This window comes from Erinaceus europaeus, chromosome 8 (assembly GCF_950295315.1).
Source record: "Erinaceus europaeus chromosome 8, mEriEur2.1, whole genome shotgun sequence".
Taxonomy (NCBI): Eukaryota; Metazoa; Chordata; class Mammalia; order Eulipotyphla; family Erinaceidae; genus Erinaceus; species Erinaceus europaeus.
Genome location: NC_080169.1, coordinates 70,162,551 through 70,186,119, shown reverse-complemented (window position 1 = coordinate 70,186,119; position 23,569 = coordinate 70,162,551). Strand labels below are relative to the sequence as shown.

General features: G+C 38.1%; 1 protein-coding gene across 8 annotated transcripts in view; it reads left to right on the top strand.

Annotated features, from left to right (window-relative positions):
• PHTF2 (putative homeodomain transcription factor 2) overlaps window positions 1-23,569 on the top strand; it is a 129,326-nt gene that overhangs the window by 61,400 nt on the left and 44,357 nt on the right. For 4 of the 8 annotated variants that reach the window (XM_060196349.1, XM_060196348.1, XM_060196346.1 and 1 more), the window contains 5 exons: window positions 1,225-1,281; window positions 7,810-7,879; window positions 8,667-8,825; window positions 21,960-22,125; window positions 23,215-23,379. In XM_060196349.1, coding sequence (XP_060052332.1) covers window positions 1,225-1,281; window positions 7,810-7,879; window positions 8,667-8,825; window positions 21,960-22,125; window positions 23,215-23,379 — 617 coding nt within the window. Of the gene's footprint in view, window positions 1-1,224; window positions 1,282-2,128; window positions 2,220-7,383; window positions 7,538-7,809; window positions 7,880-8,666; window positions 8,826-21,959; window positions 22,126-23,214; window positions 23,380-23,569 lie in introns of all 8 variants that reach the window. The other 4 variants (XM_060196351.1, XM_060196353.1, XM_060196350.1 and 1 more) reach the window with 4 other exon arrangements.

The following is a 23,569-nucleotide window of genomic DNA, read 5'->3' as shown; positions in this document are numbered from 1 at the left end:
TCACAGGAGAAAGACTCTGGGACTCTCGGAGCCGGAAGGCTATCCCAAGTGTGTTCAAACAGAAGAGCAGCTGTATATATACTCGCCAAGTAGGGTGGAAACAGGATGTGACGTAAAGAGGGTGGAGTGAAAAGAGAGTGGTGGAAATCAGGGTGTGTCTAGGAGAGGGGGCGGAGCAAAAAGGGAGTATGAACCAGTGGTGATTAAACCAATGCCCTACAGGCAGGGCAGTTCTAGTGGTTATGTAAATAGACCGCAGGGCTAAGTAGGGGGAAGCTGGTGTACTGCCCAACAAGTAATAATAATTACAGCAATAAAAAACAAGGGCAACAAAAGGGAGTAAATAAATAAATAAATAAATGTTTACAAAAAATGGGGAGTCGAGCGGTAGCGCAGCAGGTTAAATGCAGGTGGCGTCAAGCACAAGGACTGTCGCAAGGATCCCAGTTCGAGCTCCAGGCTCCCCACCTACAGGGGAGTCGCTTCACAAGTGGTGAAGCAGGTCCCCAGGTGTCTTTCTATCCCCCTCTGTCTTCCCCATCTCTCTCCATTTCTCTCTGTCCTATCCAACAACAACGACGACATGAACAACAATAATAACTACAACAATAAAAAAACAAGGGCAACAAAAGGGAATAAATAAATATTTTTAAACAATTTAAAAAGTCTTTAAAAAAAAAGAAGATGGTTCCCTTTTTCAGTCTCCATTTCACTCCCCCCCCCCCCCGTGTTGGTCAAAAATATGTTTTTTTCAGGGAAAAAATTCTCATGCCACAGCTGCTCTGATGTAGTGTTTTTGCTTATTCAGTATGGAATAAAGTGAGACTTTAGGCCAGAATGGGTCTTCAGAATTTCTTCCCTGCCCCTTCTAAGATTCTGCCATCCACTTGATTTCATGACACCTCTGATGTTCTTTCTGAAGCTGAGAAACAAGCAGAAATTTTTCAAACAATTTTTTGGGGGTGCCTCACCCATATATTTGATTCTAGTGGCTCTAGTGGCAAGAACAGAATCTGCATTTTTAACAAATTTCAAGTTGATGTAATATCCTGATACCATACTTGTAGAACAAAGATAATACACTTAATTACAGAAGTCTGAGAGCTGAATTTAATCTGTACTAAATGTACAAACACTGGGTTGCTTATAATTCAGATAGAATTATACCCATTGGATGGATGCTAAACATAGTAATTTAATGTAATATTGCTTTTATTTCTATAGATTGGTGCATATGATCAACAAATATGGGAAAAATCTGTTGAACAAAGAGAAATCAAGGTAACAAGCTTACTTTACTTTATTAGTTATAAAATGTAGCTAAACCAGTTATTAACATTTTCTTTAATGTCTTAAATATATAAGGTACATATTTCAATATATATATTAAGGTATATATTTCAATAACTTATTCTATCCAGACTTCTAAATAAAGAGGTAAAGTCATTTATGATAGCATAATCTTTTGTCTTTACCTCTGATGATTTTTTTGCTTTTTTGCATCTTTCAGTTCTTTCAGAATTTAATTTCATTTTTTTAATTTAATTTTTTATTTATAAAAAGGAAACATTGACAAAACCATAGGATAAGAGGGGTACAACCCCATACAATTCCCACCACCAGCTCTCCGTATCCCATCCCCTCCCCTGATAGCTTTCCTATTCTTTAACCTTCTGGGAGTATGGACCCAAGGTCATTGTGGGATGCAGAAGGTGGAAGGTCTGGCTTCTGTAATTGCTTCCCCACTGAACATGGGCATTGACAGGTCGATCCATACTCCCAGCTTTTCTCTCTCTCTCTCTCTCTTTCCTTAGAGAGGTGGGTCTCTGGGGAAGCGGAACTCCAGAACATATTGGTGGGGTTGTCTGTCCAGGGAAGTCTGGTCATATCCTGCTAGCATCTGGAACCTGGTGGCTGAAAAGAGAGTTAACATACAAAGCCAAACAAACTGTTTAACAATCATGGACCTAAAGGCTGGAATAGTGCAAATGAAGTGTTGGGGGTCCTTCACTTTGTAGATAGCTAGTAGGCATATTTTAGTTATATTCCAAAGGGCCTGTGGCTATACTAGTTTTTTGTTTTTTTCCCTAAGCCCAGAATTTAATTTCTAATGATTATTTCTTGCCAGCTCTTTTCCCCTTTCACTTGTCACCTTATACTTCTAGTTTGCTTTTCCTCCCTTTTGACGCTGTCCTTACTGTATACAGTTTATTAAACTGGTAAGTGTTTCAGGTATTTTCCCGCCTGAGTGTTCCTATGCAAACGCTACTCTGCTTAATCAAGACCGCTTTTTGGTGCTACTAACAGAATGACTTCGACAAAAATAAGTCGCTGAAAAGGTGGTCATTAAAAAAAGAAAAGAATTTAGGAAACCAAAGCATTAATTAAAATGTTTTTGTAATAGGTGACTTTTTTCTACTCTGGTATATATAATCACTTTTCTTAAACTGATGAAATATCCTCACAGGCTAAATTGCTAGCATGAAAACTGTTTTTTAAACTAAGATTGTTTTATTTCTTAGCAGTCACTCTCTTTTAGGTAATAAGAGTTATATTTTTTATTTGCATAGATATACTAATCAGTGTGTTTTTTGCATGATCTAAGTTTAATCTGAACCGGAGCATTACTTTTAGTTACTTTACATTTCTGTTTTGTACAGAAAAGTTTGCATTAGACTGAAATTCAGTATCTTTACTTAAAAGTCTGTTAGAAAAATCTGTCAGTTGAGGAAACTTAGTCACCTATAATAAAGAGCAATATGTTTCTTTGCAATTTGTTGATTTAATATCTAAACCACCTTCATAAGAAATTAATAGTTGACACAGTTAAGGTAAGCACCTACTACATGTTAGGATTAGGTCATGGAACAAAAAAAGATGAAACAGGCTATACTTTTGTAGATTAGATACATTCAGTCACAGTTGAGATAAACTAATTTCAAGGAGATGTGTTTGTCTCTGTAGGGAATAAGGGGAAACAGCACAGGAAGATAGAAAAGACACCACAGAGGAAGTGATTAATGAACTGACTTAGATGTTTACTGGGGAGAATGAGGAAACCATTCCAGACAGAATTGAAGAGCATATGAAAATATACATTATGAATGAAGGAGGATAAATGACTCAGAAATTATCAGGAAGGTATATTGGAAGTAGGTTGTATGGAAGACACAGATTAGGAATAAAACTGAAATGGACATAAAACAGTAAATATGTTGCATGTTTTACTCAAGAACCTAGACATAATCTGGAAAATACGAGGGAAAACACTGAAGGATTCAAAAGCAAAAAAGATATATATAATATCTGATTAAACCATCTTTTAGAAAATTCACACAGATAACTCTAGATAGATGGGAAATACTAGAAAAGGAGCAGATACAGAGTTCTGTTTTAGAAATACCGTCCTGGGATATGCCACTTGGAAGAGAGTTTTGGGAATCCTCAATATGTACAGTGCATATGTATACACATATTAAATTTGTATGTACTGTACATTATGCACACTACCTAGATATTGGCATCAAAATGAATTAATTTATGTTGAATGATGAGAAGAAAAAGGTCTGTGCATGGAACATGAGAAAGGGAGAGAAACAGAAGATTCATGAGATAATAGTAGTCTCTAGAGAGTATTAGGAAAACATGGAATTGTCAAACAAAGGGCATCTAGTAGGTTAATAAGATGCCTTATTACCTATTATTCTCTGGCAGTCTTTAACTTGCTGGACAGGGGTTAGGAGGAAGTACCTTGAGAAGTTGTTTTTCCAGTTGGCATATAGGAGTTTTTTTTTTAAAATTTTATGTCAACATACAGAAATAATTTTATAGTTTTGGAAGTCATTTGCTATAAATTAATTCAGTATGTGTGTAATTTGCTTATTTCAAAGAATAATTTAAATGCTTAAATTGAGGTTAGGGTAAAGAGGGTTTATATTACTTGATAACTGACAGCGTGAATTTGGAGAAGATTGAAGTCTATATCTTATTTCTGGAATATGTCTCCCTTTAGAGGAATGCTTTTAAAAGATAATTGATAATTACGTGAAGAACTAGCTTTGTTTAAATTTCACCTTGTTAATCTGAATTTAAAGGGTCAATTTGTTAACAAGCCTAAAAGTACATTCCATTCTTGCTAATAAATAAGTCTAGTGGAAGCAAAATGCTCATAGAATAAAATAATTTGGAGTCTGAGGAGGATGGAAAAGCTCATAACTTGGTATATTAGTGTTAATATATGTTTTTGAAAGAAAAATAATGTACTTGTTGCCTAAAAAACAGTACCAATGTTCTGAGTTCATTTTACTACAGAACTGATGTTCTTATCTTTCAGAGCAGTAAACATCAATTTAAAGAAATCAAAACCAGGAAAGTGTATTTCTAGAAATATTTTTCTTTTTTTAATTAAAGAATTATTGTTGATACTGCTACGGTATAAAATCTTTTTATTTATTATTTATTTAATAATGATCAACCAGATTGTGGAATAAGAGGGAGGGGTACAATTCCCACCACCAGAGTTCCACATCCCAGCCCTTCCATTGGAAGCTTTCCTGTTCTTTATCCCTCTGAAAGTATGGACCCAGGATCATTATGGGTTGTAGAAGGTGGAAGGTCTGACTTCTGTAATTGCTTCTCCACTGGACATGGACATTGATTGACCAGTAAATCCATACTCCCAGCCAGGCATAAAAATCTTTTTTTTATATTTATTTATTTACTCCCTTCTGTTGCCCTAGTTCATCGTTGCTGTTAATATTATTTTTGTTATTGCTGTTGTTGTTGGATAGGACAGAGAGAAATGGAGAGAGGAAAGGAAGACAGAGGGGGGGAGAGAAAGCCAGACTCCTGCAGACCTGCTTCACCACCCGTGAAGTGACTCCTCTGCAGGTGGGGAGCCGGGGGCTCCTTACGAGGGTCCTTGTGCTTTGCGCCACGTGCGCTTAACCTGCTGCGCTACTGCCCGACTCCCATAAAGTCTTTTTTACTTTGCAAATTATTTTGCCTCAGAGTTTAGAAACTGTAATTGAAAACCTTTATCTTTGGATCGCCTTGTCTCAAATTTAAAAGTAAATATTGGCGCAAGGACCAGCATAAGGATCCCGGTTCGAGCCCTGGCTCCCCACCTGCAGGGGAGTTGCTTCACAGGCGGTGAAGCAGGTCTGCAGGTGTCTATCTTTCTCTTCCCTTCTCTATCTTTCCGTCCTCTCTCCATTTCTCTCTGTCCTATCCAACAGTGACGACATCAATAATAACTTCAACAACAATAAAAAACAACAAGGGCAACAAAAGGGAAAAGAAATAAATATTTTTAAAAAGTAAATATTGAATTTTCCCCACTTTTAGTACTACCAGAATTTTAAAGCTTCAACAAAATGAACTGCTAATCAGAGTCATTATGGGCCAGCAGATTAGCACACCTACTTAGTGTACCTGTTTTGTTTTGTTTTAGTGTACTATGCATTGGATACAGATTCATACCTGGCACCCATCACACTGGAGGACGCTTTGGTGTCCTTTCTCCTTGTCTCTGTTTCTATTTCTTTCTGTCTAAAAACAGTCACCTTGGAGCAGTGAAGCCACAGAGGCAACAGAAAATGTTCTAAAAAAGGAAAACGAGGCAAGGGGCAATTATTAAGATTTCAGGAAAGTGAAACTACTTCTTCATCCTTTGGTGAAGTCTGAGTACTACCATAGTTCCATGCATGGAACATGTGGATCACTAGTTCTTTCTAAACTTAAGTAGTCCTCTTCATTGACTCAAATATTACCTTTATACTGAGAGTTTCACATGCAAAACAGTGCTATTTAGATCATTGTGCTGCAGGAATTTAAATATATATTCAATAAAGAGTATATTGTTCAGGTTCTTGTTAGAAATTTTAGACGTACAGCAACACACTAAGCCTTTGACTTATGTAAAATTTGCTATAATTTTAGGTATACAGCAGTGAATTAAACCTTAGACTTGTCATGTAACATTTTCTATAATGTAATAAATTATGTACTTCTCTAAAATATATTGATACCAATAAAAGTAAAATCACATTATAAACTTCATACCGAATTAGTTTCCTACTAATGGAATTTTGTTTGAATGTGTTTATTACTGTTAGAATCGACTTTCCAATTCACAAATCTGAGTGATTTGTAACCTGTCAGCAAGTCTGTTATGATATTTAAATGGGAAATAAAGTATAGAAACAGTTAATTCTCATTATTTGCAGAACTTGTATAGTCACAGTGAAAACTGAATTAGTGATCTCTGAACTCCACTGCTGCCTAGAAACCCAGAATGAACCTCTAGTCACAACATTTTCATCAGACTGATCAGTCAGTATATAATCTTGAGTTATGTGTGTTTCTGTTGAGAAATACCCTATTTAACATTACCAGCAGCACAAAAAAATGCGGAAACAAAGTGGCATTAAATAGAATGTGAAAAAGACTCCTGTTTGAGGGATGGGGGTGAGGGAGAAAAAAAAAACTTGTTTGTAGTATGAGAACTGAAATAAGTAGACAGAATGCTGCCTTGTTTTAATTTAGTTGAGTACATTTACATTGGATGAATAAATTTTTTTTTTTTTTTTTTTTGCTATTCTCTGCCCACAAATGACTGCAAACTCACAAGTATCTGAGGGGAGGGCTACAAATAAATTTCAGTGAGCAAGCGAATTCACAAATATGGAATCTTTGAATATAAGGATCTTCTAACTGTAAGATCATTATTGCTATTTCTTCAGCTCTGACTTTTTTTTTGAGTAGTTGACAGTTTAAAATGGACAGACTATTTGACAGATTAATTGCATCATGATTTCAGAGAACATTTTTAATTTAAATATCTCAGTTATTTCTGAGTTCAGTTGCTGCCCTCCTTTTTTGTTTAGATGCAAGCAATATACAAATTTTCATTTTCAGATCACTATTGATACTTACAGTAAGATAAAACAAAGTATTTACTGTGCATATATTATCTAATAGAGTGAATAGTTTGTTGATTGTCTGTATACTGTTATCTCTCAGCTCTTGATTCCCAAGAACATAGCTCTTGCAATCTTACTGTCCTAGACAAATTAAAATCACTTTTTATCTCCAACTCTACTCCCATTCTGTTTGCTAATAACAGAACTTCAACTTAAGTCTTTAGTAGTTTCAAGTTCAATCTAATTCAGTTCTTAATTCCTGCTTTTCTGCCTCTTGTTTATGGGCATGGCATCACCATTTTGAGATGATTAGGTAGCAGTAGCATTGTGTTCTGGTTAGTGGTTGGCATGTAAACACTATGGCAATGCTGAGATGTGCATTATCCTCTTGGGATCTTGGCCAATACTGCCTTTAGGTGCTGGCATCTGCTGAGAAGTGTGCCTTCCTCTCTTTCTGTAGCTCTGTGATCCACTACGCTGTGTAGCAGCATCCCCAGCATCACACGTTAAGTGCTTTTCAGAATCACTGCTCCTCACTGCCAGCCTCTTATTCTGTACCAGTCAGCAGGCAACAGTCTTTTGAACCATCCCAGGCTATACATCTGAATTAACTGGTAGCGATAGATTTCTTTTTAAATTTTGTTTTTATTAGTAAACACGCCCAGCATGTTAGACATTCCTAATTTTATCCTCTTGAAAAGCGATAAAACTTACTGTAATATAATACTTAACATTTCTTTTTGAACACATATATAACTTGTCAACTTTTTGTGTAATATACTAAAGATATAAAAAAACCAACCCTAAAATCTCCAGAAGCTGATTTAATGTGCTATTACTGATTAGCTAAATATTGAATTTCAACACTATTTTTCATATATTGTAGGGGTTAAGGAATAAACCAAAGAAAACAGCTTATGTGAAACCAGACCTCATAGATGTTGATCTTGTAAGAGGTAAGTCTGCAATAAATAGATGCCGAATGTAATTAGAAATTAATTGAAGAGAAAGAACTCAAAGAGGGCTGGGTATTGGCTCAGCTGGCTGAGCACACATGTTACAATGCACAAGGACCCATGCTTAAGACCCTGGTACTCACCTGTAGGGGAAAGCTTTATGAGTGGTGAAGCAGGTCTGCAGGTGTCTCTCTGTCTCTTTCCCTCTCTGTCTCCTCCCTCCCTCCCGATTTCTGGCTGTTTCTACTCAATAAATAAAGATAGTAAAATAATAATATAGAATTCAAAGTGGATTAAAATATGTTCATGGAGAAAAAAATCAATGTATGTCAGAATGAAGGTAGACATAGTGTAAAAATAAAGATCAGAAACATCTAAGTACTATTAATTACTCTTTCCTCCCACTAAAGATCATCTTAAAACATAAGTACAAAAGGAAAGCGGCTTATGTTTGCTTAACACATTTTAAGTCTTGATTGTAAAAATTAGTGGCATTTTAAAATTTCTAACTGAAAATGACATTTCAGTATTATTGTCTAATACACACAAAATATGTGGAGAAAGGTCTGCTGTATTTCAGTTAAATTTTTTTTTTCAAAATGACTCTTAATATAACAGCTTGAAGAAGATTTTTAAACGTGTCTGCTACCCCAAACTGGACATTTCTCACTCATAACATAGTACAAATTATATGATTATATGCTTTGTTGTTTATCATCTGACAAAATTTTTTTCTCTAAAGAAATTAAAGAATAATAAATGTACTGTGTCATTTTACTTTTTTTAGGTTCTGCATTTGCTAAGGCAAAACCTGAAAGTCCCTGGACTTCACTGACCAGAAAGGGAATTGTTCGAGTTGTGTTTTTTCCCTTTTTCTTCCGATGGTGGTTACAAGTAACATCAAAAGTCATCTTTTTTTGGCTTTTTATCCTTTATCTTCTTCAAGGTATAAATGCATTTTTCTTTTAACTCAGGATATTTTATTTTTAGATTTACTAAAACTTAAGAAGCAACAACACAACACTACTACTGAGTGTGAAAGTATATTCTGATTATAATATTTAATTTAGTAAATCATAACTGGTTTGGTATGAGAAAGCAAAGTATTTCTTTGTCAGCATAGTTTTAGGAAACTTTGAATTTATGGGTTGCTAAAGGAAAATAGAAATTGAGATGTGAAAAATTGGACCAAGTGTAGTGCATTGCATCAAAGTAAAGGACTCAGGGGTATCGAGTAGGGGCACTTAGAGTCTTGGTACATGATGGTGGAAAAGCACCCAGGTTGGGGATCACAATGTTTTATAGACATATCGCAGGAAGGTAAGGAATTGTACCCATGTCTCACAAACTGTACTATAAACCCCAATAAAGTCATTAGGAGAAAGAATATGTTAAAAAATTCTAAAATCTTGGGGCCAGGTGGTGGCGCACCTGGTTGAGCACACATGTTACAATGTAGAAGGACCCAGGTTCGAGTCCCCGGTCCCCACCTGCAGGGGGAAAGCTTTGTGAGTGGTGAAGCAGTGCTGCAGGTGTCTCTCTGCCTTTTTTCCTCTCTATCCCCCCCATCCCTCTCGATTTCTGGCGGTCTCTATCCAATAAATAAATAAAAGTAATAAAAAAATTTAAAAGATAAACTTTAAAGAGATAAATAAACTTTAAAAAGTTATAAAATCTCCTCAAAATGTGTCTCTCTATAACTTCCTTACTGATCTGTTGCATATATACTTTAAAAATTTTCAGTGTTACTTATTTTTGTCCTAACTTTAGTTATTTCAGTCCTTCTGGTTGCTTTATGGTTCCTTTGTTCTTCTAAGTCTTTTTAAAAAAAATTTTTTTATTATTACTATTATTTTAAATTTCTTTATTGGGGAATTAATGTTTTACATTCAACAGTAAGTAAAAAGGTTGTACAATAGTTTGTACATGCATAACAGTTCCCAGTTTTCCATATAACAATACAACCCCCCTAGGTCCTCTGTCATCCTATTTGGACCTGTATCTTCCCTATCCACCCACCACAGAGTCTTTTACTTTGGTGCAATACACCAATTTCAGTTCAGGTTCTACTTGTGTTTTCTCTTCTGATCTTGTTTTTCAACTTCTGCCTGAGAGTGAGATCATCCCATATTCATCCTTCTGTTTTTGACTTATTTCACTTAACATGAATTTTTCAAGGTTCATCCAAGATGGGCTAAAAACAGTGAGGTCACCATTTTTTTTTTCCTTTCTTCATAAATTTTATTTTATTTTATTTATTTAATTTTTTATTTAAGAAAGGATTAATGAACAAAAACATAAGGTAGGAGGGGTACAACACCACACAATTCCCACCACCCAATCTCCATACCCCCTCACCCCCCATGATAGCTTTCCCATTCTCTAGCCCTCTGGGAGCATGGACCCAGGGTCGTTGAGGGTTGCAGAAGGTAGAAGGTCTGGCTTCTGTAATTGCTTCCCCGCTGAACATGGGCGTTGACTGGTCGGTCCATACTCACAGTCTGCCTCTCTCTTTCCCTAGTAGGGTGGGTCTCTGGGGAAGCTGAGCTCCAGGACACACTGGTGGGGTCTTCAATCCAGGGAAGCCTGGCCAGCATCCTGGTGGCATCTGGAACCTGGTGATTGAAAAGAGAGTTAACATACGAAGCCAAACAATTTGTTGAGCAATCATGGATCCCAAGCTTGGAATAGTGGAGAGGAAGTGTTAGGGAGGTACTCACTGCAAACTCTAGTGTACTTCTGCTTTCAGGTATATATTTTGCAGTAGTTTATGGATATGTGTGCACATAAGCTCTCTCTCACAGAAACTGGTGTATATCTAGGTTATGGGACTTTGTTAGAAAGTGAACTACCTGAGATGAAATTAGAGTGTACTATAAAAGGAAAGGTCTCACCCGAGTAATGAAGCTGAAGGGTTGTCATTCCACACGTGAAGTCTCTGGACACAGTCTGAGGTGAAGCATGTTGAGGTGGCAATCGTTGCGTTGGTTAGGTTGTGATCGGCGGATGCAATATTATTTGGTTTGGATTGGGAGATGCATACGGGAAAGTGGGCCCTATCCAAGGGTTCCAGGACTGGGGGAAGTAGGGGCTCTCTAGTGGAGATGTGAGGTTCCTGCTGTCTTAGGTTTCAAAAAGACAATCGATAGTTAATGTTATCATCACATTATTTGGTAATTGGGTTAACTTTGAAAAGTCCTTTTGTTATGGTTTGCTGTACAGTATCCAGTATCTTGTATATAGCTGTGCTATTGGATGCTTCTAATCTACTTGGTCTAGGCTTTTGAGAGAGTCCGCATATCAAATACACAGCCTATATATTAAAAAGATTCAGTTTGTGTTTTGAGAAACTTTGAGACATACAATTGATTTTCCCCCTCTCATATTAACTACTGATTTATATGTCTACATTTTGCTAGGAGTGTACATAAACACCATTCCCACCACCAAAAGACTGTGACCCATCCCTCCCGCCCACTCCCACCCCCCACTGGCCCAGGAAGCTGCATGTCTACCCCTCACCACTGGATTTTTACTTTGGTGCCCTACTTACAATTTGATCAGGTCCTGCTTTTAGTTTCCCTTTCAGATCTTCTTACTCAACTTCTGTTGATGAGTGGGATCATCCCATACTCATCTTTATCTTTCTGACTTAGTTCACTTAACATAATTCCTTCTAGCTCTGTCCAAGATGGGTCAGAGAAGGTGGGTTCATTGTTCTTGATAGCTGCATAGTATTCCATTGTGTATATATACCACAGCTTTCTCAGCCACTCATCTGTTGAATACCTGGGTTGCTTCCAGGTTTTGGCTATTACAAATTGTGCCGCTAAGAACATATGTGTACACAGATCTTTCTGGATGGGTGTGTTGGCTTCCTTAGGATGTATCTCCAGGAAAGGAAATGCAGGATCATAGTGTAGGTCCATTTCTAGCCTTCTGAGAGTTCTTCAGACTGTTCTCCACAGAGGTTGGACCAATTGACATTGTCACCAGCAATGCAGGAGGGTTCCTTTGACCCCACAACCTCTCCAGCATTTGCTGCTGTTCCCTTTTCTGATGTATGACATTCTCACAGGAGTGAAGTGGTATCCCTCTCCAGGTCCTCCCTCCATTTTTGGATGGGGTTATTTGTTTACTTGTTGTTGAGTTTGGCAAGCTGTTTATATATTCTGATTGTTAGCCTCTTGTCTGATGTATGGCATGTAAAGATCTTCCATTCTGCGAGGGGTCTCTTGGTTTGGGTAGTGGTTTCTTTTGCTGTGCAGAAGCTTTTTAATTTGATGTAGTCCCATAGGTTTATGCTTGCCTTACTTAGTCTTCTTTGTAATTGGATTCGTTTCATTGAAGATGTCTTTAAAATTTATGCGGAAAAGAGTTCTGCCAATATTTTCCTCTAAGTATCTGATAGTTTCTGGTCAAATTCCAAGTCCTTTATCCACTTGGAATTTACTTTTGTATTTGGTGAATATAGCAGTTCAGTTTCATTCTTCTGCATGTTTCAACCCATGTTTTCCAACACCATTTGTTGAAGAGACTCTGCTTTCCCCCATTTAATAGTCTGGCCACCTTTGTCAAAGATTAGATGTCCGTAGGTATGGGGGCTTACTTCTGGGCTCTCAATTCTATTCCAGTGGTCAGTGTGTCTATTCATGTTCCAGTACCAAGCAGTTTTGATGAGAGTGGCCCTATAATACAATTTGAGATCTGGGAGTGTGATGCCTCTAGTTCTGTTGTTTCTTCTCAAGATTGTTTTGGCAATTCTAGGTTTTTTCTGGTTCTAGATAAACATTTGTAGTATTTGTTCTATTCTCCTAAAAAGTGTTTAGGATCTTGATGGGGATAGCATTAAATCTCTGTATATGGCTCTGGGTAGTATATTTATTTTGATGATGTTAATTCTGCCAACCCATGAACATGGAACTTCTTTCCACTTCTTTGTGTCTTTTTTAATTTCCTTGAGTAGTGACTCATAATTTTCAGTATACAAGTCTTTCACTTCTTTGGTTAGGTTTATTCCTAGGTATTTTATTGTTTTTGTTGCTATAATAAAATGAATTGATTTCTGGATTTCAATTTCTTCTAACTTAGTGTTTGCATAGGGGAATGCCACTGACTTTTGAATGTTAATTTTGTAGCCTGACACCTTACTGTACTGCCTGATGATTTCCAAAAGCTTCTTGCTGGATTCCTTAGGTTTTTCTATGTATACTATCATGTCATCTGCAAATAGGGAGAGTTTGACTTCTTCTCTTCCAATCTGTATGCCTTTAATTCCTTGCTCCTGCCTTATTGCTATGGTAAGAACTTCCAACACTATGTTGAATAGTAATGGTGATAGTGGGAAGCCCTGTCTAGTATCTGATCTGAGTGGAAATGCTTCCAGTTTTTCATCATTGAGTATGATATTGGCTGTAGGTTTGCTATATATAGACTCCACTATCTTCAGGAATTTTCCTATTCCCATTTTTTGTAGTGTTTTGAACATAAAGGGATGTTGTATTTTGTTAATGGCTTTCTCAGCATCTATTGATATAACCATGTGGTTTTTGATCTTGCTTTTGTTGATGTGATAGATCACGTTGATTGATAAACTAACCTTGCATGCCTGGTGTAAACCCCACTTGGTCATGATAAACAATCTTCTTAATATACTGCTGTATCCAGTTGGCTAGAATTTTGTTCAATATTTTAGCATCTGTGTTCATCAGAGATATTGGCCTGTAGTTTTCTCTTGGTTGTGTCCCTCTATGCTTTTGGTATCAGGGTGATGTTGGCTTCATAGAAGCTGGAATGGAGTATTCCAGTGTCTTCAATCTTCTGGAAGACTTTTAAAAGTAGAGGTAGGGGGAGTTGGGCGGTAGAGCAGCGGGTTAAATGCATGTGGCACAAAGCATAAGCACTAGCCTAAGAATGCCAGTTCGAGCCCCCAACTCCCCACCTGCAAGGTAGTCACTTCACAGGCAGTGAAGCAGGTTTGCATGTGTCTGTCTTTCTCTCCCCCTCTCTGTCTTCCCATCCTCTCTCTATTTCTCTCTGTCTTATACAACAATGATGACATCAATAACAATAATCACTATAACAATAAAAAAACAAGGGCAACAAAAGGGAATAAAGAAATAAATATTTAAAAAATAATAAAAGTAGAGGTATTAGTTCTTCTTTAAAGGTTTTGTAGAATTCATTTGTAAAACCATCTGGTCCAGCACTTTTATTTTTGGGACGGTTCTTGATAACTGTTTCAATTTCATTAGTTGTGATGGGCCTGTTCATGTTATCTAGTTCCTCTTTACTTAATTTTGGAAGTTCATAGGTATCTAGGAAATCATCCATGTCTTCCAGGTTCTCTAGCTTAGTGGCATATAGTTGTTCATAGAAGTCTGTCATTATATGTTGAATTTCTGTGTTGTCTGTTGTGATATCTCCTCTTTCATTTATGATACAATTTATTTGGGTTGTCTCCCTTTTTTACTTTCTGAGTCTGGCTAAAGGTTTGTTGATTTTGTTTACTCTTTCGAAGAACGAACATTTGTTTTTGTTGATCTTCTGTATGGTTTTCTTATTTCCAATGTTATTGATTTCTGCCCTAACTTTAGTGATTTCTGTCCTTCTGGTTGCTTTAGGGTTCCTTTGTTCTTCTTCTTCTAGGTCTGTAAGATGTGCAATCAGGCTGTTTATTTGTGCTTTTTCTTGTTTTCTAATGTGTGCTGGTATGGCTATGAACTTCCTTCTCATTACTGGCTTCATTGTGTCCCAAATGTTCTGATAGCTTGTGTCTTCATTTTCATTGAACTCTCAAAACATTTTGATTTCTTCCTTGATTTCCTCTTTGACCCAGTAGTTGTTAAGGAGTGTACTGTTGAGCTTCCACATTTTGGGACTCTTACTAATTTTTGGTTGATTGTTAAGTGTTAGTTTCATTCCACTGTGGTCTGAGAAGATGCTTGGGATGATTTCAATGCTCTTGAATTTGCTGATGCTGTCTTTGTGGCCTAACATATGGTCTATCCTTAGGATGACCCATGTGGACTTAAGTAAAATGTGTATTCCAGTTTCTTGGTATGAATGACTCTGAAAATGTCCAATAGTTCTAGTTTGTCTGTCTCCTCATTTAGCTTCCTCATGTCTTTATTGATTTTCTTCCTGGATGATCTGTCAATTTGAGAGAGTGCGGTGTTGAAGTCCCCTCCTATGACTGTGTTGCTGTTAATATATTGCTGTAGCTCTTTCAGCAGATATTTGATGTATTTAGATGGCCTCTCTTTGGGTGCATAGATGTTAGTAATTGTTACGTCCTCTTTATTGACTGATCCTCTGAGCATTAAGCAGTGTCCATCTCTATTTTATTTATTTTAAGTTCTATTGTGTCAGGTTGAGAATAGCTTTTCCTGACCTTTTTTGTGGCCCATTAGCTTGTATGGTAGTTTTCCATCCTTTCACTTTGAGTCTGTGTGTGTCTTGTTGAGTTAGGTGGGTTTCCTGTAGACGACATATTGTTGGGTTGTGTTTTCTGATCCATCTTCCTGCTCTGTGCCTTTTAACAGGTGAATTCAGGCCATTAACATTTACTTATACTATAGATTTAAGATATTTTAATGCCCTTATTCTAAACTTTGAGAGTGTTCTGATATATGGTATTTTTATGGTGATGTGATTGTTTATGGGAGACCTTTCAAAACTTTTTGCAGGGCTAGCTTTTCAGAGAAGGTTTTGATGCCTCCATCTAGTCTGAATGACAGTCTAGCAGGATACAGTAGTCTTGGTTGAAAGCCTTTCTCATTGATCACTCATATATATCTTGCTAGTCTTTAGTGTTTGTGTGGAGAAATCTGTTGCTAATCATATGAATTTTCCTTTGTAAGTGACCTTTTGCTTTTGTCTTGCAGCCTTCAGGATCCTTTCTTTATTCTTATTCCATTCTTATGTGCTTCTACTTTTGGGGGGCTTTTATGTAGGCTCTTGTCTTTGTTCATTTCTCCAGTTTTTCCTCTTAATTTAACCATTTTACATGGTGTGTTATGAGGTCCCTCTCTCAGTACTTAAAAAAAAATATTTATTTATTTATTCTCTTTTGTTGCCCTTGTTGTTTCATTGTTATAGTTATTATTGTTGTTGTTATTGATGTCATCGCTGTTGGATAGGACAGAGAGAAGTAGAGAGAGGAGGGGAAGACAGGGGGGGAGAGAAAGACAGACACCTGCAGACCTGCTTCACCACTTGTGAAGCGACTTCCCTGCAGTGGGGAGCCAGGGGCTCAAACAGGGATTCTTATGCTGGTCCTTGCACTTTGTGCCACGTGCACTTACCCCGCTGTGCTACCTCAGACTCCCTCTCAGTACTTTTCAATCCATTAATCACACTGGCCTTGATTGAATTGTGTCTAAGTAAGGTACTTAAAAAGTTCATGGTTGTGGAAATTAACAGTTGTTTCAATGTTATCTCAATCCCTGAGGTGAAGCACAGTGGCTCTTATGTTCTTTGTCTTCCATACAGGCTATGGGAGCCTGAGGGCGTTTTAATAATAAGTAGATTTTTTTTTTTTAGGTTAATCACTGACCAAGAGGGTGGGGGATAGATCGCATTGTGGTTATGCAAAGAGACTTCCACGCCCCCTAGGTCTATTGCTAGAGCTGAGCTTAGCAGTGGGTGTGTCCCTATTTTTATGAATAAATCCTGATTTCTGAGGAAATTATTCACACTTTTGCCTAATTTATTGAGAGAACGATGTGAAAAGGTCCCTATTATATAGCCACACCTCCTGACCACCTCAAGTATAGTTTTTCTCCTGAGTCACCAGTCCAGCTCTCTGCCCCCCCCCCCCCATGTCCGTATTTGGCTTCTTTGATGCCGTTCCAGCTCCTGAGGGGCAACAGCAATGGAGACCCTCATTTGTAAATTAGTGATGTTTAAGTTCTCTTTGCTTCAGCAGTCTTTCTGTTTATAAACTCAGACTGGAGTTGGTGCTTCAACTGACAGAGTGCTAGAGTGGGACCAGCCACTCTAGCACTCTGGGTGACAAGTCTAGCAGATGGAGACTTGTCTCAAGTGGCCTCCCCCAGGGCTCTGTTCTGGCTCCTACGCTATTTAATATTTACATCAGTGACCTTCCAGAAACTTCTTCAAGGAAGTTCATCTATGCTGATGACATCTGCTGTGCAACTCAGGCATCCAAGTTTGATATCCTCGAGGAAACACTCATGAAAGACATGTCTCTGATATCTGATTACTGTAAAAAATGGCGACTAATCCCTAGCACTGCAAAAACGGTATCATCTGTTTTCCATCTACACCATGCCTCGGCCTCGCGTGAGCTTAATATGCAGCTTGACAATACGAGAATCCGGCATGAAGCCCAGCCAGTCTATCTAGGCGTTACTCTCGATCGCACCCTGTCATTTCATGAACATCTCATAAAAACTGCAGCAAAGGTGGGCGCGAGGAATAACATCATTGCAAGACTGGCCAGCTCCTCATGGGGCGCGAGCGCTTCCACACTACGATCATCCTCTCTGGCATTATGCTGTTCCACTGCAGAATACTTTGCCCCAGTATGGTTCCGTAGCCCCCATGTCCACACTTGGTTGATTCCAAATTATATTCCTCCATGAGGATAATTTCTGGAACCATCCGTTCCACCCCGGTTCCATGGCTGCCAGTTCTTAGCAACATCGCCCCGCCAGATATTCGTCGGGATACGGCATCATCTAAGTTCATTTCCCACGTCTACGCTCGACCGGACCTGCCAATATACACGGATATCCTCGCCCATCCTGTCCAACGCTTGACGTCTCGTCATCCAATCTGGTCCCCTACGCCTACACTGAACTTCTCTGTTCCAGACTCTTGAAACAGAGTTGGCACTCAGCTGAGGTAAAGAACAAACACCTCATCACAGAGCCCTGCAAGCGTCAACCCGGCTTTGACCTAGCACGTTATGATTGGGCCCTCCTCAATCGCTATGGAACAGGCCATGGCCAGTGCGCCGCTATGTTCCATCGCTGGGGAGCCAGAGACGACCCGAACTGCCCCTGCGGCTACAGACAGACTATGACCCACATAGTCAACGACTGCCACCTCTCCAGATTCAAAGGAGGTCTTGAAACTTTACATCAGGCTCAACCTGACGCTGTTGACTGGCTATGGAAGAAGGGCAAACGCTAGAAGAAGAACCAGCCACTCCCGAGTAGATAGATAACAGAGTTTTAGCCCCAGTAATCTCTCCTTAAATCTCTCTCTATTCATGAGCTACATTTGTTTGCACTCACCCATGGCTTAGTGGGTTCCTGGAGTGATCCTAGTCTTGCATTCTCAGGTGGTCTTCTTTGCTATTCCTAGTTGGCTGGGGAGAGCAAAACACAGCTGTTGTTATTCCTTAGTCACAGCTTTGCTATAGCTTACTTATTAATGAGAGAGAATCAGAGCATCACTTTAGCTCATCTAATGCCAGGGATTTAACTCAGTACCTGGAAGTTCTAAGTGCAGCACTTTATTTACTATGCTATCTCCCATGCTGCTACTGTTGTTGTTTTAAAGTAATATTGTAACATATTAGTTCTATTAAATATATTTTATAGACTCTTTTTAGTTATTTTATTGTTGTTGTTATGAAATGATTTTCTTGTGTTTGCTTTGTTCCCAAAAGTATTTGAGACTATAGTCAAAGTATAGTTATCAGCAAATGCTTTCTAGTTTACTGAAAGGAATAAATTTTATTCTAACATTGTCAAAAATTGCTGTTGTTTTAGAGTAATCAGCACAGTTGATTGCAATCACCGTGCACTGTGCCATTTCAGTATTATTGCTTTCTAGTATTTGAAAACTAATAAATTTTCAGTGTAGCTAAAAGTTTACTGACATTGTACAAATACATTGCTTTGAAAGTTCACTAACTGGCTTATCTGACATAAAAATAGAGCAGGAACATAAATCAGGCATGAAAAAGTTTTTTTTTTTAAGTTCAGAACTAAAATTTAGTGTTTTTATAGTTCACATGTGATGAACATCATGAATTCTCCTCTAAAAAACCTAAAGAAATGGCTTGTTCCAAGTCATGTAACAGAGAGCAAAGTCACATTATGAACCCAGTGTTCCTATGTAGTCTGCTAGTGCCTTTAAAAAAAACCCGTTAGTACTTCCCTTCCTTGTTGTAAAAATAATGCAGTGTTTTCTGAGTTAAATCTTTTTTCTGTATCCCACACTCGTCTCCCAGAAATAGATAGGACATATGCAGACAAATTTGGTTTTCTGTAACTACATAAAGTCTTTCACATTGATAACAGTCTTGCAAGTATATCTGCTGTGTATTTTCAGTTTCATTCCCAGTTCTTGTTTGAATCATTTCTCACAAAAAATGGAATTGGAGTTCAGAGCTCTCTAACATTTACCCCTCTGCGAGTATGGACCAAAATTCTTTTTTTTTTTTTTTTAACTTTTAAAAGTTATCTTTATTTATTTGATAGAAATAGCCAGAAATCAAGAGGTAAGTGGGAGATGGGGAGAGTGAAAGAGAGAGACCTGCTGTGCTGTTTCACCACTTACAAAGCTTTCCCCCTGCAGCTAGGGACTGGGAGCTCAAACCCAGGGCTTTGTACCTTGTAACGTGCACTCAACCAGGTATACCACCACCTAGCCCCTGGACCAAAACTCTTTATGGGGTGCATAAGATTCTGGCTTCTGTAATTTCTTCTCCACTGGACATGTGCCTTAGCAGGTTGACCCATACTCCCAGCCTGTTTATTTCTTTCCCTTGTGGGGTAGGGCTCTGGAGAGTTGAGGTTCTGGGACACAGTGGTGAGGTTGTCTGTCCAGGGAGTTCAGGATGAAATCATAGTAGCATCTATAACTTGGTGGCTGTAGCTTTGTGAGTTCCTGGAGAGATCCTGGTTGTGTTTTATTTATTTATTTTTTCCTGGTTGTATTTTACTGAGTTTTCAGTCGATTTTTTTTTTCTAGTTTAGCAGGAGCACCATCTGAAGTGGCTCCTACTCCATAGCTACTCCAGAAGTCTGCTGAGTATCTTTTTCTTTCTTTTTGAGTTTCTTTTCAAAGTAGTACTGAGTATGTAACCCACAGCCTCTTTATCTAGTTTTTATTTTGTTAAAGTAAATAAAACATTAATATTATGTTTTATCCCTGCATACATCGATTATGCCTTTTTCAAATCTGTTCATTATATTACTTTCCCATATTTATTACTTACTGTATTTTATTTTCATATTTATCACACCTAATGTAAACAAAAATATCCCACTATTAAGATTTTTTTCTTTTTCCTTCCTTCTTTCCTTCCTTCCTTCCGTCTTCCTTCCTTCCTTCCTTCCTTCCTTCCTTCCTTCCTTCCTTCCTTCCTTCCTTCCCTCCCTCCTTCCTTCCTTCCTCCAGGGTTATTGCTGGGGCTAGGTGCCTATACCACGAATCCCTTGCTCCTGGAGGCCATTTTTTCCCTTTTGTAGCCTTTGTTGTTTATCATTGTTGTTGCTATTATTGTTGTTATTGCCATCATTGTTGTTCGATAGGACAGAGAGAAATGGAGAGAGGAGGGGAAAACAGAGAGGAGGAGAGAAAGATAAGACACCTGCAAACCTGCTTCACCACTTGTGAAGCGACCCCCCTGCAGGGGAGGAGCTGAGGGTTGGAACCAGGATCCTTACACTGGTCTTTGTGCTTCGTGCCCTGTGTGCTTAACCCGCTGTGCTATTGCCCGACCCCCCCCCCCCCGCCTTCTTTTCTTAATGGATTATAGTACATAGGCACAATCTCTCAGCTGCCTGTGATAATGTGTCCACAAACCATACCCTCACCTTATGTCCTTTTCTCCTATCACGCACAAGGACTTCAAACCCGCCCCATTTCCTCCCTGCCCTTTCCTTCCCTGCTCATCTTCCCTGGAGTCCTTTGTTTTGGTGCTGTCCACTAGAACTTATAATTATGTTGGATCCTTTTGAGTGGTGATTGAGGTAGCTTATAGCGATTTTATATTTCCATAGTCTTTAATGTTTGTAATCTAGGTGAAAGCCTCTTCAGGAACCTGCTTTAATTCCCTAAAAAGAATCTGATTCTGATCCACCTTGTTTGAGTTATATGCCATCTTTTTCTTTTCTTTTTTCCTTTTTTTTGTATAATTTTTTGTATATTTTTATTTTATTTTCCCTTTTGTTGCCCTTGTTGTTTTTCATTGTTGACCTAGATATTAGTAGTTATTATTGTTGTTATTGATGTTGTCATTGTTTGATAGGACAGAGAGAAGTGGAGAGAGGAGGGGAAGACAGAGAGGGGGAGAGAAAGATAGATACCTGCAGACCTGCTTCACCACCTGTGAATTGACTCCCCTACAGGTAGGGAGCCTGGGGCTCCAACTGGCATCCATATGCCGGTCCTTGTGTACTGCTCCGCCTACACTTAACCCACTATGCTACCGCCCGACTCCTTCTTTTTTCCTTTTTTAAACATCTTGCCCAGAGGTAAGACTGTGACAAACCTAGGTCACATGGCCATCCCTGAGGTGGGGAAAAAAAATAACAGTTTAATTAATATAAAAGAGCATGTTGATTCCCAAAAGGTAAAAAAAAAAAAAAAAAAGTATGCTGAATACGCATAACTAGATTTCATCTTTATGTGGTTCTGGTAGTATTGATGGATATTTAATAGTGTACCTGAAAAATGCAGCCAGCTAAACTTGATATTAATTTGAAGTAAATAGGCTTTTATTGATAAACTAGTCTATATTCCTTATTACATACTGTGTTGTTTATAAAATAAACAACTGTATGTGAGTCTTTTGTTTATGATTTTACCAGGTGTGTCCTTAGTATGGATCTAGTTTTCGTTTTCTTGTTAAGGTCTGTACTTTAGAGATTATGTTGGGTGTTATCTTGTTCTAGCGGTCTGTTAATTGAATAGTGTGGTTTACTGGTGCCAAACAATAAAATGGGCTGAAAGAGCTTGCCTGGAGTGACCATGTAAACTTATTTAAATCCAGTAAAATAATCTGGCAAACAGCAATGTTAGTACACTATTTATAGCTTGGAAGAGGTGACTATCAGATTTGTAATAGCGGTTTATTTTCTTTCCCTTTTTGTAGTTGCCGCAATAGTATTATTCTGTTCAGCTTCTAGCCCACATAGCATACCTCTGACTGAAGTGATTGGGCCGATATGGCTGATGCTACTCCTGGGAACTGTGCACTGTCAGATTGTTTCAACCAGAACACCTAAGCCTCCTCTCACTATGGGAGGTAAAAGAAGAAGGTACTGCTTGTTTAAAAGTTATCTTTTTTTGTGGACTTCTGTAATCTTAAACCAGCATTGTTCTTTTTTTTTTTTTAATTTTATTTATTTATTCCCCTTTTGTTGCCCTTGTTGTTTTATTGTTGTATTTATTATCGATGTCGTTGTTGGATAGGACAGAGAGAAATGGAGAGAGGAGGGGAAGACAGAGCAGAGGAGAGAAAGACAGACACTTGCAGACCTGCTTCACCGCCTGTGAAGCGACTCCCCTGCAGGTGGGGAGCTGGGGGCTCAAACCTGGATCCTTTTGCCAGTCCTTGGGTTTGGTGCCACCTGCGCTTAACCCGCTGCGCTACCGCCCGACTCCCACCAGCATTGTTCTTGACTTTGAATATAGTGTTATATCTTCTAAAGTTTTTTTTTCCAAATAACATGATTTAGTTCCTATATCTGCTTCAAGACCATTTTGAGAGACCACTTTGATTTTTTCTCTAAGCTTACTTCTAAGCACCTGCTATCAATATATTTACAAAGTCTTGTTATAAGATGCTTTGGCCCAAAGAACCAAGGTAGTGGGGAACTTCTAGCCTTTAAACAATGCCCTTGGTGAAGTATACCTAATAGGTCCCATTGGCCACTCAACATAATAAGGTTCTGTTTAAAGGTCACTTGGAATAGTGCCTTTTTTGAATATTATTGCTAAGAGTTTACAGCACTTATAGTTTGGTGGTACTGACATTTTAGATTTTTGTTTTGAAAGGTAATAGCTCTGATGATCTGTTAGAGTTCTTTCTGATCTTAATTTTTGCAGTTGTCTACATTTAGTGACATTTAATGGGGAAGAATTACTTCTGTAAGTGTCTGCTATCTAATGTGATGCAATGTCACATCCTCTGAATTGTCAAACAAGAAATAGTACTTTAACATTTGTAAAATGCATCTTGAATGTACACCTTAATATTTGATTCAACCTTCATCCAGCAAATCTGAATTTTATTATGTGTTAAAAAGTCTGTGTTTACATTTGCCACACTTTTAAACATGCTACCAAGAAAGTGGTTGGTGAAATTTTTTAACACTGCTTTCTCTTTATAATCTTTTCTGATGAAGGAAGTTAAGAAAAGCAGCCCACTTAGAAGTACATAGAGAAGGAGATGGTTCTAGCACCACAGATAACACACAGGAGGGAGCAGTTCAGAGCCATGGTCCAAGCACCTCATACAGTGTTGGAGCTATCTTCAGAGATCTCTGGCATGCTGCTTTCTTTTTATCAGGGTTGGTATTTTTTTTTTTTCCGAGACTGTACAGGTGGCACTATTCCTTTTCTGGCACTGCATTCTTAAATATAGCAATCCCCTTAGGGATTTTGTTTTGCTAAATTACAATGCTATAGAAAATGAAAAAGTAGAAGCCAAAAAAATTACTTTGGAATGTATGTAATTGCATGAATATGTGAGAATGAGTG